We start from the raw sequence: 13,745 nt of genomic DNA, 5'->3' as shown, positions 1-13,745 counted from the left end.
TCTGCCTGCTAACCCTTAATTCCACACTTCATTTTAAGTGGTTTCCTACAGCACATGTGAACCCCTTACGTTTAACAAGCTGTCCCACCTTGTGTTTAGCTTGCACACTTCGGTTACCTTCTCCAGACCTGAGAAAGAGCTGTCGGAAGCTTTAAAGCTTCTCCCACCAACAGAAGTTGATCCAATAAAATGTTTTCTCACCCACCTTGTTTCTTTCATGGCCTGGGACCCGCACAGCTACCATTCGGGAGCAAGTTAAAATATAAGGGTGGGTGGGATTTTAAATCTCTTTTTAATGGGAAATGGGCATCCAAACACCCAGAAGCAGCTTTGAAGACTTGAACCTGGATATATATTGTTTTCCAAGTTCCCTTTCTTTGCAAAACAGATTTTTAAATAAAATTGATTCTTGGATACTACTTAGAGTATCACGCTATTCCAGCATGGATGGCCTCCTGACCGTCACAGGGCTATTTTTTTTTTTTTTAAATAAAGCTTCCTCTTTTATTAAGAGGCAAGGTTCAAACCAAACATCCACCCCTCAGTTATATGGGGGTGATGTTTGTCTTGGGACCGGCAACTTTGGCTCATCTCACAATGTCTAGATTCATTCTGTTTACAATAATATAGAGACGAAGAAAACTAATTCTTGAGCTTTAATCTGTGGATGATGTGGTTTTTGATGATTTAGTTTCAAGAAATTTGAAAATGGTCAGAGGTGGTTTTTATGGCTGGTGTCCGTCTTTTTTAAAAAAAAAAAAAAAACTTAGTAACAATAGTCGATCTACTTTTTTCCTTTCAGTCCTCCAGATGAAAACTTGCTGTCTTGGGACTTATATATTATTGCCACAGCATGGTTCAGGGAGATGTAAGTTTTTCTGCCTTCTATTAGTGTCAGAGTTAGGGTACATCTTTGCTGCAAAAAAACAAAACAGAAGGATGTTCTTAACTCATCTGAGCTGACTCTAGTGAAAATAACAGTGGAAAAAACATAGCGACTCTTAACTTGGGTTAGCAGCTTGAATTCAACCCCAAGCTTTCCTCTAGGCAGGCGTGGCTTGGAAGGAGTAGATTTTTTTTTTTATTGATAAACATCCATTTCACCACACACACACACCGACAAAAAATATTTCCATCGATAATAATTTGAAATGTACAGATAGGCAGATTAAGAAAAATGACGGTTGAGAACTTAGTTTGATTTAAGGATATTTACGTTGTCAACATCACATGTCAAAATATGCAACTTACGTGTTAATGGTTAGAGACCTTTAACTTTTGAATCTCAGCATATGTTGTCGTTATGAATTAATTGTCTGATTCTATCCCCCCCAACCCCATCCCCCACCCCATTGTCTGGCCCCTCAATAAGTTCCTGCAACTGGGCAAAATCTAAATGGATAAAAAAATGCTTAAATAACCACTGATTTTTATCCCTCAATTTTGTGTACATGTGTATGCCCAATGTCAACCCTCTAAATAAGGCTTAAGCCATGTGCTGATTCTTGTGCATTGTGGTGAATTTCATGAGTGTGAAGCCAAAGACATGATACTTTTTCCTCAAACACTTACCAAGTAATTCCAGCTTTGGGCTTGTGATCCTGGCTGTCGTGGGAGTAGATGTTCTGACTGGTGCATTGGGGGAGGATTGTGTGCGCAGCGGAGAGCTATGTGCATGCATGGCTGAGTCCATATATGTGTTTACCAGATTTCCCTTCTGAGCAAGATGTAAATTTCATTTTCTTTTTCCTGGCAGTCTGTCTTATACTTCTTCTTTCCTGTCACTAGGGCTGCAGAAAATGTTCTGCCCTGGGTGTCTCGGAAAGGGGGGAAACTGTTCTTTGTGACACGAGGCAGGGGTGGGGATGTCTCTGTGTCCCTGGGGTGGTGGAGTTTACAGCTGTGACCATAGCAGTCAAATCAGGCACTATGGGATAGCTGCTGGAGGACTGTTTAGGGTTGACATCGATTACGCAGCGTCCACATTTCAGGTGGCGTTATATGTCAACCAGGCTCAGTGCTGCTCGGGTAGGTGGCGTTACTGTGTTGGCCTATCGGAAAGCTTACAGCGGTGGGAGTCAAATCTAAGCAGAGACACATGCACAATTAGGTTGATGCAAGGTGGCTTATGTCGACCTAACTTTGTAGTGTAGACTAGGCCACAGTGTCTTCATTACAGTGCTGCAGCTGTACCACTGTAGCATTTCTAATGTAGACAAGGATAAGCCAGAATTTGAAGCAATTGAACGAATTGGGGTTTATCGTCACTTATGAGCAGAGCAAATCCGGGGGCTTGCACCAATTCAAGGCTTGCTTCTACCTAAAACTTGGGGTAAGCCCTAACTAGTTTAGTCATTGCAAGCTCCAGTTTGCCCTTGTCTAGACATAGGGTCAACCCTTGTGCACCTTCACACGTCACAGTCCACTGCTAGCTGAACTGGGGCTATTCCCAAGTGTGAACAAGGCCTCAGGAAAAAGACAAGTGTAGACGCAGCCCATGGAGGTGGAAGAGCTAGTAAGATCCTGACCTCACAAGAGGTGTTGAGACTCAAAAGCGTTGCCTCAAGGGAAAGTGTTGTGCATGCATCATGTCGGTTGTCTGGCATTCTCCAAGTGCACTTAGTCATTCCAGGTTTTCACAGAGGGCTCTCTGGTATTCTTGTGGTTGTCGAACCTTTCTCCTTTTGACTGAGAGCTGGAGCATTAGTCAGCCTGATTTTACGTTTAAACAGAGAGCATCTCTCGCTGCATTAGCTCTGCCTTGCTGTGTCAATTCCTGTCCAAACTGAATCAGGCTTTCATAGTCCGCTTGCTTCCAGAAAGGCCTGAGTAACCTGTGCTGTGTTTAACTTGACTCGTTTCCTGTCTTGTTTTACAAATTTCCTGAAGCTTCAGTTGTTGATTTTTGGGTTCCTGAAAAGTGCTTGTTTGTTTGTTTGTTTTTTTTTAAATGCAATTTAAATTAAATTGGTTTGAGTGAGTTATGGAGGAAATCTACATTTCTTTGTAGGAAAACAGACTTGCCTGAAGTAGTTTTCAGCTACTGATCGAAAAATGATGGTTATTAGATCTTTCTATTTGTGTAAAGTAAGTCTTTTAAGGCTGACCCAGTTCCAGAAAAATGCAACTATTGAGAACAATTTAAATTTTATTTTACAGTGGGTCACTTATGCAATCAATCAATGTTCATTAAAACAATGGACCTACTAGAAAAATGTTGTTCGTCATGCTTTCATAGTGTGCTTTTCTTCCCGAAGGAGAGAGAGAGAGAGAGAGAGAGAGAGAGAGTGTGTGTGTGTGTGTGTGTGTGTGAGAGAGAGAGAGAGAGAGGGGGGGGGGGCACCATTATTCACAATTAAAGATGGCTTGAATCAATTACTATTTTAGCTTTTTGTTCTGTTTTTTAAACCCACTATCTCAAGCTGTAGAGGGAAATGTTGCATCTCCTATTGGGAAGCTGTGACTTCCCATTTTTAGCCCTCATAAGCTGCAAGATACACTAGCCGGTCCTGCACCAATAACGGGTCATTTGTACGAAAAGAAACTTCTTGTGTTGTCAGATTGAGTTGGGAATCTCACTAGAAGCGGTTTTCTTTCAAGACTGAAATGTTCAAGTACTTCTTGCTTCCTGCCAGGGCAGAGGTTATTGCTTTTGAACCAACCTTGAACCTGAAAATTAAAGAGACAGGCAAAAATAAATAAATATAGTGGGTAGTTGGGAATTTAGTCACCTGAATTCGTTTCAGCCCTTTCAAAGGTTTGGTTTGTAGTGTCGGTGAGTGCTCAGTTTTTGCACAGCTGCTCATACTGGCAGAGAGAGTCCTTCACAAAGGCTTTGCATTTAGGAAAGGGAGTTACCAAGTGGGGATACCCTTGTGATAACCACCTGGGTCTGAAATAGTGGCTTTCATGCTGCAAGTCTGCAGTTAGTTCTCTAGCCCAGAAACGTGGCTATCCCACAGCAGTTCTCAGCAAGCCGTTCCCTTCTGCACGTAGCATTCAGAAAGAAAACCTGCAAGGGAAGCTTCCTCCTCCCTCCCCTCCCCTCCCCCCCACCCCCACCGCCCAGTGGGGGTCTGTAAACCTACTGGAAAAACCTGCTCATGTTTTGGAAGAGATTCTTCCACAACTGAATTCGGAAGTTGGCCTTTCCGGCCTCTGTTTATGAGGACCACCTAGGTTTTCATGCTTCATGCTCGCTAAACACAGGGGATGGGGGGTGTATGCTTGGATGTTTGTATTGACTTGACTCCTTTCCAAGCCGTAGGAGTGGGCCCAGTGCAGCTAAGGACATACGGGGTGAGGGAAGAGACTGGAAAGCCAGCAGATAATGCGCATCTCTCTGCTGCTGAGCCATTCCCCCATACCAACAGTAATGAGACCCTCCCTCCTCCCCCACTCTGTCCCCTTCCCTCCCATAACACTTCGCCTGCACCCGAATGTTCCCAAGTGCGGCACTTCTGTTCCTCCTGCCGTAAGTGACGACATTAATAAAGCTGCTCTGCTTTGTGATGCCAAAAATATATCTCTAGCCAACAATCTGCTAGCATTTAAATATTAATCTTGGGATACAGAGGTGCGTGGGTGTGCATGCGTTTGGGTGGTGGGGAGGAAGGGGATATCACCCTCCCCCCCCATCCTGATGCTCTCAGCAGTCCATGAAGTTCTGATCCCATGGTTACCAAGTTAGTCTCAGAACAGACTCGGGTTTGAGTGTGTCTGCCCTGGTAGGGATTGAGTTTATATGTATGTAAAGACTTGTAGCCCACAGTTACCCGTCATGCATTTAGCAAGAGAGAAGACAAATCATGCCCAATACTCCTGGCCCATCTTTATTGTCATTAGGCACTTAGCTAAAACATTATCCATGTCATTTTGCAACTTTGCCTTGTCCCCGAGCTCCATTAAACTCCATTAGTCATTTTTTTTTTTTTTGTTCTGGCTGTAGCAGCTTTATAGAATACGAAGTATTTGGCTTCTGCATATGGTGGTATAATAAAAGGGGTGTGAGAGTCACTGCTTGCGGCCTCAGAAATATGAGGTTCTAAAATGTTCAGATTCTGGTCTCCAGGCCCTATTTTCAACGTACACTGTAACTGTTCCAAAAAAACACAGACAACTTTTTTTTCCCCAAGAGAGCATTTCACTCGGGGCGGGGGAAATAGACCTCTAATTGTACAGCAGCTGCTACGTTTATCTGAAGCGTGTGCATGCATGAGAGAGTCTCTCACTCATGCCCCCACACTGGGGCAAGACATTTCTCTGTCCCTCACTTTCCCCATCTGTAAAACGGAGATGATGATGATGATTCCCTGCCTGACAGGAGGCGTGTGAGGTTTTATTGGGCTTAGTTTATGTGTAGGGCGCTAACTTATTAAATGTTCCCAGATCTGCTCTTCTTGTGAAGACCCCAATTTCACTCGACACGTTTGATTTGAAAAGGAGGTCTTGCATTTTGGCGTCACTTTGTTTAGAGTAGCAGTGCAAATGTCTCCACCCGAAAAGGTCTCTTCCAAGATTGTCTATTATCATTGGAAGAGGGGGGCTGAGCGGGGGGTAGTGCTTGCTCTTGTGGTCTGCTGTGATGACAAGCCTTTGAAGGATACAGCTTCACATTACTATGCAGTTAGCTGTCGTCTGAGATTAATGCAAGGGATATTATAGCAGTTCACCTGCATAAGGGTTTGTCTTGGCTGGGATTGAAAGGTGTGTTGTTCGAGCTTGCTAGTGAAGACCTTTTAACTAACACGTACTAAGGTCAAGATTTTTAAAAGTGACTAATGATTTTGGGTGCTTCAGGTTTTTAGGTGTGCAACTTGAAATGCTGTTCAAGGAGCTTCATTTTTCTGAAAGCACGTTTCAGTTCTGAAAACCAACCCCTGTTTAAGGCGTGTCAGGCTGAGCACCAAAAAACGGTCACTTTTGGGAAAATCTTTGCCCTGGTGTAGGTGAGGCTATAACTTGTGCTAGTCAGGGAAGCACCAGTGTCTTGTTGTTCCTTCAGGGATTTTGGAAATGAGAACTGAGGTCAGTCGATGTTCAGAGTGTCAAATCCTGAGATTAAATGAAAATAACCTAAACGATAAACCTTGCCTGCTATCCATAAGTGGTCTCCTTTTTACCAACCCTTCTCCGTTGGTACTCCCTATAATATAAGATGACACAAGTGGCACAGCTGAATAGCACTCAGAGCAACTCCCTCATCCCGCTGTGTTCTCCGCTTTCTTTATAATCTGATGCTGCAGACTCTCCTAGCTTTTAATAGCCTTTTTTTTTTTTTTTTTTTTTTTTAAAAGTCATGCTTGTGGGATGGCTGCCGTCTTGGCTGACACCCCAGGGATTGAACCAAGAACTCAAGTATGAGGACCTAAAGCTAAAAAGTCAAGGCTTCCAAGCTGCCACTTTAACAGACTTGTATTCTCTGTGGATTGTGCATAGAGGGACACGTGCTTGCCAATGGGTTACACTCGCACTTTAAAAGAGGTATTAAGATGAGGTTCTCGGTACCTCCCATAGCACAGGAACGGCAGGACAAGCTTCCCCCATAATGCCCTGCCAATGTGCCTCAACCCTGACTTGGAGGAGCTGCCTCCTGGTAGAACGGTAGCTCTGTCTCCTTGGCGTGTTCGGTCCCTGACAGCCGCTGTAGCGTGAATGGTGCCTCTTGAGTTAATCAGTTGATGCTCTTCTACGTACAGGTGTATAATCGTGGCCTGGAAAATTGGGCTCTCCAGAGCACTGTCCGCACTGCAGCTCTAACAAAACGAGTGATTTGTGTCCACACACCACGTGGTTAACCCTGTTAATCAACATGGCGCCTCACTGACCAAAGCCTAGACTGGGCTCCCGGGTAGCGTTGTCGAATCTGGAGTACAAACAACTGGTACCACCGAGCCATTTCATCTGGGACCGCAAACACAAAAAAGGGACGATCATGAGGAAACATGAAGGGGGGCAATCGTACTCACTGGCCTACGTAGCACTAGCTTTTCCCCTTGAAAAATCTCTTCCTGTCATGAGGGCTTTGTGCAGCCTTGGTAAATCACGGGCCAGCTCCTTCTCCTTTCCTGATCTGGCAGTAGACCCGGATGAGGAGAGGCCTTTCCGTGTCTCTAGCACTCCCACTTTGGCAGCAGAATCCGAGTGGGAGACTCTGAAGGTTTGATCTTTGACTTCTGGCTTAGGAGTCAGGGCTATGAGAGAACATAAGAGCTTTGGTGTTTATGCTATTTTGGTTTTGTTTCTTTTTGCTTTTTTTTCTGTCTTAAAACACCCACACAAACCTTTAAATGAATACCGCAGGCACACATGCAGACCTGTCTTATGTTGGGCCAAATTGACTGAAGGCAACCGTGACTTCAGGGATGACTTTGGCCTACTTGTTAACTGCTTCTGTATTGCCCCCCTGAGTTAGGAATAAATCTATAACTGTTGGAGCACAAGTGTTATTTTCCCAGCCATTTTCACCATCTTGTGTCGATGGAAAAGAGAAAAATCCCTGTTTTTTTTTTTTTCTTGGGGGTTTTGGCGTAGAAATAGGGTATGATTTCCCTTGGCATTGGTGGTCGCTAAGCGTATATAGCATGCATGTGTGATTGCTCCCACCCACATCTTCAGAACCCTACTGTTATCTTCTAAGTACTTTTGGTTCAATTCCTTCAGCTTCCCACTGGTTATTGAAGGTAGAGATGGTGGTTTTCTAGGTCTCTAACTTCCAAATATCAACATTGCATCCTTCATCCCTCCCCCTTGCCCCATAACTAACATATATGTTTCCAGTCTTCTGTGTCTGAGCAGATACAGAGGAGAGAGGAACGGAAATTGCCGTGCCCTAACTAATGGGGGAGAAAGAGTTTGGAAAGAGCTGTTGAAATATGAATGTCTGCAAAGGACGGGTCTTGGCCCTATGACCGTGGCGGGACAGCCTGTGTATGTGAGAATTGTAACCGGGTGGGTTGGAGAGACCCATTGCTTTCCAGTGGATCCTAAATTCTCCCACCTGGCCTAATCCGTGAACAGAAGGCAATCTTAACGGTCCTATGGAAGAGATGTTGATAGGATGGCACTCAATATATATTTCTTTTCACACCCTGCATTTTCATTGTAGGTGGTTTCACCCCAACATCAATGGAATAGAAGCAGAGAAATTGCTCCTGACCAGAGGAGTCCATGGGAGCTTTCTGGCCCGGCCTAGTAAAAGCAATCCAGGAGACTTCACTCTCTCTGTCAGGTATGGAAATGGCTGCAGGGACAGGGGAGGCTTGTGCCATGCAAACTCTCGGCATTGGCTGAAATTTGCAGGCATGCACTCTTGCAAACACTTGGCTCAGTGGGCGAATCCCTGACGAAATGCTTGTGCAAAGAGGAGTGGAGGGAGAGGCAGCTGCATGCTGCGAACATGTACCTCCACGTGGGTCTGATCCAAACCGTGTTAGTCTGGGAGAGTCTTTCCACGGACTTCCATAGGCTTTGGATTTTGGGCCTGGTGTGTGGGCACAACTCCCAGCTTGTTGATCCCTGTTGTGCATGCATAATAGCTCACTGGCAGGGTTGTGTGTTTAGATGTGTGCTGATAACTGAAGGCTTTAAGTGCAAGAGACAGGCTAGTCCTCTGAGTATCAAGTTTGAATGGCTCATCACCCTACAGTACAGTATTAAATCCCGGCAGGAATAGATGATCTCTTCATTGTTCCGGGATAAAACTGAGTGCCATTCATGTTGTGTAGGCCTTTTGAATGAGACCTGCAAAAACCCAGGTCCTGTCTGCTCTGCATGGACAAGATCTCAAGATAACTTCCGTAAGAATAGAGCTTTGCTCTTGAAAACTGGCTCAGAGTGTCTCACTGTCTAACGTTCAGAGTGCAGACCCCTCAACAATAGTATTGGCTGCATTTCCACACAGTCCCCTGTTCAGAACCTTTAAAGCGCTTTGGGGTGAAAGCCGTTCGAGAAATGAAGCTTGTGATTATGATGACTTGGCTTTTGAATGCGGCCTTCCAGGAAACAATGAATCACATTCCATTTGTCCCTGGTAGGGCTCCACTGCACTGAAAGTTACAGTGAAGATGAGCACAAGAGCAGCCATGCTGGGTCAGATCAATGGTCCATCTAGCCCAGTATCCTGTCTTCCGACAGTGGCCAGTGCTTCAGTGGGAATGAACTGAACCGTGCACTCAAGTGATCCATCCCCTTTCACCCAGTCCCAGCATCTGGCAGTCAGAGGCCTGCTCTAGGGACATCCAGAGCATGGGGTTGCGTCCCTGCCCATCTTGGCTAATAGTCATTAATGGACCTATCCTCCATGAACTTATCTAGTTCTTTTTAAAATCCATTTATAGTTTTGGCCTTCACAACATCCTCTGGCAAAGGAGTTCCACAGGTTGACTGGGGTGGAGGGGGGGGGGGGTCGTCTGAAGAAGTACTTCCTTTTTGCTTGTTTTAAACCTGCTGCCTATTAATACTCATTTGGTGACACCCCCCTGATTCTTATGTTATGTGAAGGGGCAAATAATGCTTCCTTAATTTCTCCACCCCATTCATGATTTTATAGACCTCTGTCATTTCTTTTCCAAGGTGAATAGCTAGTCTTTTTATGGAAGTTGTTCCATACCCTTCTCTGTCAGGTGAAGAGAATGGCATGCAGTATTCAAAGGCTGGGTGTACTATGGATTTATATAATGGCGTCGTGATATTGTCTATCTTATTATGTATCTGATAATGCAAAGAATAAAATTGACCCCTGAGCCTGCGATGTTAAAAGAGGAAGGTTGTGTGTTCCAGTGGTAGTTTTAATTCCTCCTGTGCCATGCCTACATGGTGCCTTACCGATAAATAAAACAGCGTCCCTGCCCTCCGTGCACTTAGAGTACAAACCTCTCTGATGTTGTTTTAATCAAGTTTCTTGTTTTTTAATGAGTGATGATTTAGGAAGCTCTAAGCTTACTAGACATTACCCTATACTTTGTTTAGAGTAACCCCATGCAGCAATATATTGGTTAGATTTTTTCCATCTGGTAGGGTATTGCCATGTTACAGGATGTGAGCATAACTTGTTAATTGGAGAGACACAATCCCCTCCCCCATCGCCCTGACTTTTGGTAGCCACCTGCAGGTTTTAATAGTGTTTTTGAATATTTCCATTGAGAGTTTTTGCTCTTGCTGTTGCCCAAAAATAAAATCTTGCCTTGCTTTTTCATCTCCCTCTCCACCCAAGTCCTCTCTCTGCTGCTGAAACCCAGAATATCCTCATTCATGCTGATCTACAGAGGGCAACTAGTTTCTTGGCCAGTGAGAGAGGCTTTTGCCTTTGTTACTCTCCAAAGCAAGCAACAGTTGATCTGTTAGTTAACAAGCTGGGCGGGCCACCTATGACTACAGAGCAGTATTGGGGGGCTTGGGGAAGGAAAATGGCTAACTTCTCAGCAGAGAAGGGAGTTTCAGGATCAGCCTTTAATTGCATATGCTGCTGGTAATCTCTGCAATCAGAAGCTGTTGAGTTAATAAGAGACAGGAAGTGTTTCTAATTAGAATGGAAAATATCGTTAGTCACACAGAGCTGCCTTGAACAAGCTGATGACTGGGAGAGAAGAAGGGTGAGCCTGGGTTTGTCTTGGTGTGGCGTTAGTGCCTTTTTTTTCTTTCAGCTTTTAGTGAGTCAGTGTTGTGTTCGTTTTCAGAGTGAGCCGCTGAAGGCATCTCTGTAGAGTCAGGCATAGTGTGTGCGCTGGCGGACGCAGGTTCTCAAGTTTTCCTTTCCAGCACTCTGCCCACACACGCCTGCCATTCCAGTCCCTCACCGGGGCTCCGTTCTTAGCATCATCATCAATCATGTTTCTCGGTGTAATGCCAGCTAACTGCATCCCCCTCTGTTCTGCTCTTCATGCATGCCATGATAGAATAGTTAAAATGCCAGTGACTTCCTCTAAAATAGCCACTGCTGGCCAAAGCTTCCCAGATCTTTTATAAGGAAGTCTATATCCCTTGTTCTTGCAGGGGCTGGGGGGCAGCAGAAGAGCGTGATTCAGGATTTCAAGGGAGTACCTGGAAAACTTTTCCAGAGGAAGATGACCCTTGTGTTTACCATTTAGCTTGATCCATGAATTTACATCGGGGGGAATTGTATGTGTTAAGGATGCAGGTGCTTTCCCAGTACTTTCTGGGAACAGGGAAGGTCACTATGTTCGTAGCCTAATGGGGGTCTTGAGCTGGATGGTCTTTAGGTGTTACCACAGTATAAATATTGAATTAAAAAATATTGTCCACGTGGGTAGCTCAACCCAAGTCAGATGTCCCTCCCCCATGGACAGCTAGGTGTGTGTCAGGCACAGAATTTGCAGTTTGCTGCGAGGTCTTTATATTTAACAATTGTATGGCCACAACCCACTAATGCATTTTGATTCAATGGAAATTCTGACCCAAGCTGACACACACAGAACACAAAGTAGAAATAAGCAAAAACCGTGACACTTAGACGTTTCCAGGAAAGTGCCTCTAACTTGGTGCATTCGATTTTTAAACCAGCATGTGATATTTGAGGCATTAGATGCTTAGGAGATGGAAACTGCCTTACCTGTGAAAATATATTGTCATCTAAAATCTTCCTGCCTTAGCTCCCCTCTCATTTCTAACTGCTACCTTCAAATGCTGATTTTTGTCACATAAATTGGGCCATATGCACGACGTACAGTATCTTCTCTTGCACACATTTTGTGATTCAGGAAAGCAGATCAGCACATGCTCATGCTCCACTGAAATGGATGCCATGTAAGCATGTGTGCTGTCATGAATTGGAACTATAAAGCATAGATCAGTGTACAGAATGAGTAGCGTTTGATTATGTGAATTTCAACCAATCACATTGCTCCTGGGTTTTTTTCCCCCCCACATTCGTGGCTGGAATTATATCCTTGGTGAATGTGCTTTTTGCCATGTATTGGAAGATTGCATGCTGTTTGCAAAAAATTTTGGTCTGCAGAGCAAATAGCAACTGTCGTCTTCAAAGGACCGAAAGGGTTTGAAAAGTTGGGAGCAGGAAGTACCTTTTCGGAGAGCAACCCAGCCTTCCACCTTCAGCTATTCCAAGCTTCGTTAGTGAGAGAAGGGATGTGGGCTGAGAAGAAATGTTAGATGTCACTCTGGCTGATCAGACCCCAAATCAAGGGATCCAAGTATTCCTGGATCTCCAGATCAGTCTTTTTTGAGAGGCTGGAAGCTATTTTGCAGAATCTCAGAAGCTTTCCACAAAAGATGCAGCAGCCTCTGTCCACATCACCCCCAGCCCGCCCCGCTCTATACATCCTGGATTATTTGCCTCTGTCCCTGCAGCAATTACTCTGTGTAGGCTTCTATATTAATGGTTCACATGGGGCATAGGCAGGTCTGTGTGGAGAGACTCTATTACTGTAAGAAATGGAGTGATGCCCTCCGTGTTTTATTTGAACTTTTTTGAAAAATCATGTCACTTCTGCGTGAGTCAGGTTAGTGCTTTCCAAATCAGTGAAAGATTTGGATGTTTTGTCTCCAGTCTTCCATGGCTTCATCTCTCTGTTCACTTCCTTCCTTCCGCCCCCCTCGTAGGATAGTTTTCAGTTAGTCACGATAACATGTTACCACATTTGGGATGTTGCAAGCTCATCTTATTCCAGTGTCAGGAGGAATTTGTTTCCTTGAGCAGTCTTTATTTTTGACTTGGGTCGGAGAGTCCTGATCTTTTATTAACTGAGTCTGTCTCAAACTCTGAGCACTCCAGCAATGGTAATACAATGCATTTAATAATAGAGACGCCTGAATATTTGCTTCAGCATAGAACAGAAAGGGTCTTGCAACTTGAGCTGAAGAAATGCAGCGGTGACTATCAGACTCAGATTAAAGGGGTGATAATATACAACAATTATCTTCTTCTATCTGTACAATGCCTCGCTCAATGTAACCTTGATCTCTGTTGGGGTATCTACGTGCTACTGGAATACAGATAACAAGGCGACTGTGCGCACATCAGTGGATTAGTGTTGAATGATCCTTTCAGGGACTGGCTCATGTGGGTTATGAGAAGTGGAGCCTCTTCACAGGGCTCTGGCCTATTTTATTAAAATGGCATACAAAGCCAGTGTAGACAAGGGTCTTGGGGAGTAATGGGGCACTTTAGGAAAGATTTTGTTTCTTAAACATTAATGGGTTTGTAAAACTTCATTAAGTTTGAAGGACAGTTATGGAAAATGTCAGGGTGGGCGGTGTGGGATGGTGACCGAGGTTGCTCACCCAATCATCTTGCAGCTGGTTTGCACCAAGGTCATTTGCATATTGCAGTCCTGATTAGAAGATGTTCTAAAAATACCATAAAAGCTTGCTCTGTTTTCTCCTCGCACTTAAATCACAACTCTCTTATCAGTTCAAAGGAAGGACCTGATGCTACTTATAAAGCTCAATACTGGCTCTGAACAGAACTAGCCTCTTATACCGGGGCTGACGTGATGGGGGAGAACAGTGTTAGAGATTTAATCAGGGAAAAGCAGGGATAGACCCTGCGCTGTGTTAGGCCTTCTCTGTTATGTGGGAACTGTGGTGCGTGCTCAGAGCTGTGTCTCTGGCCTTTTGAAGCATCCAAATATTTAGAATCACCTCTGAGAAAAGCAAGCATCCATTTACAGAATCAGTCAGTTCTCTGTAAATAATTTTAAACAAGGGGAAACAGTATTTTGAAAGTTTCCTGAGCTGGAGCTGGCTTTGGGCCAGAGTAGTAACACAAA

The 13,745-nt window shown here is 44.4% G+C and overlaps 1 protein-coding gene across 3 annotated transcripts in view; it reads left to right on the top strand.

The window, feature by feature from the left end:
• LOC137165815 (tyrosine-protein phosphatase non-receptor type 11-like) overlaps window positions 1–13,745 on the top strand; it is an 89,246-nt gene that overhangs the window by 42,877 nt on the left and 32,624 nt on the right. For all 3 annotated transcript variants that reach the window (XM_067567276.1, XM_067567275.1, XM_067567277.1), the window contains exon 2: window positions 8,108–8,230. In XM_067567276.1, coding sequence (XP_067423377.1) covers window positions 8,108–8,230 — 123 coding nt within the window. The remainder of the gene's footprint in view (window positions 1–8,107; window positions 8,231–13,745) is intronic.

This window comes from Emydura macquarii, unplaced genomic scaffold (genome assembly GCF_026122565.2).
Source record: "Emydura macquarii macquarii isolate MOO-44397 ecotype Brisbane River unplaced genomic scaffold, CSIRO-AGI_Emac_v2 contig_2768, whole genome shotgun sequence".
Classification (NCBI taxonomy): Eukaryota; Metazoa; Chordata; order Testudines; family Chelidae; genus Emydura; species Emydura macquarii.
Note: the sequence above shows the minus strand (reverse complement) of the source record. Positions and strands in the feature narration are given on the sequence as shown.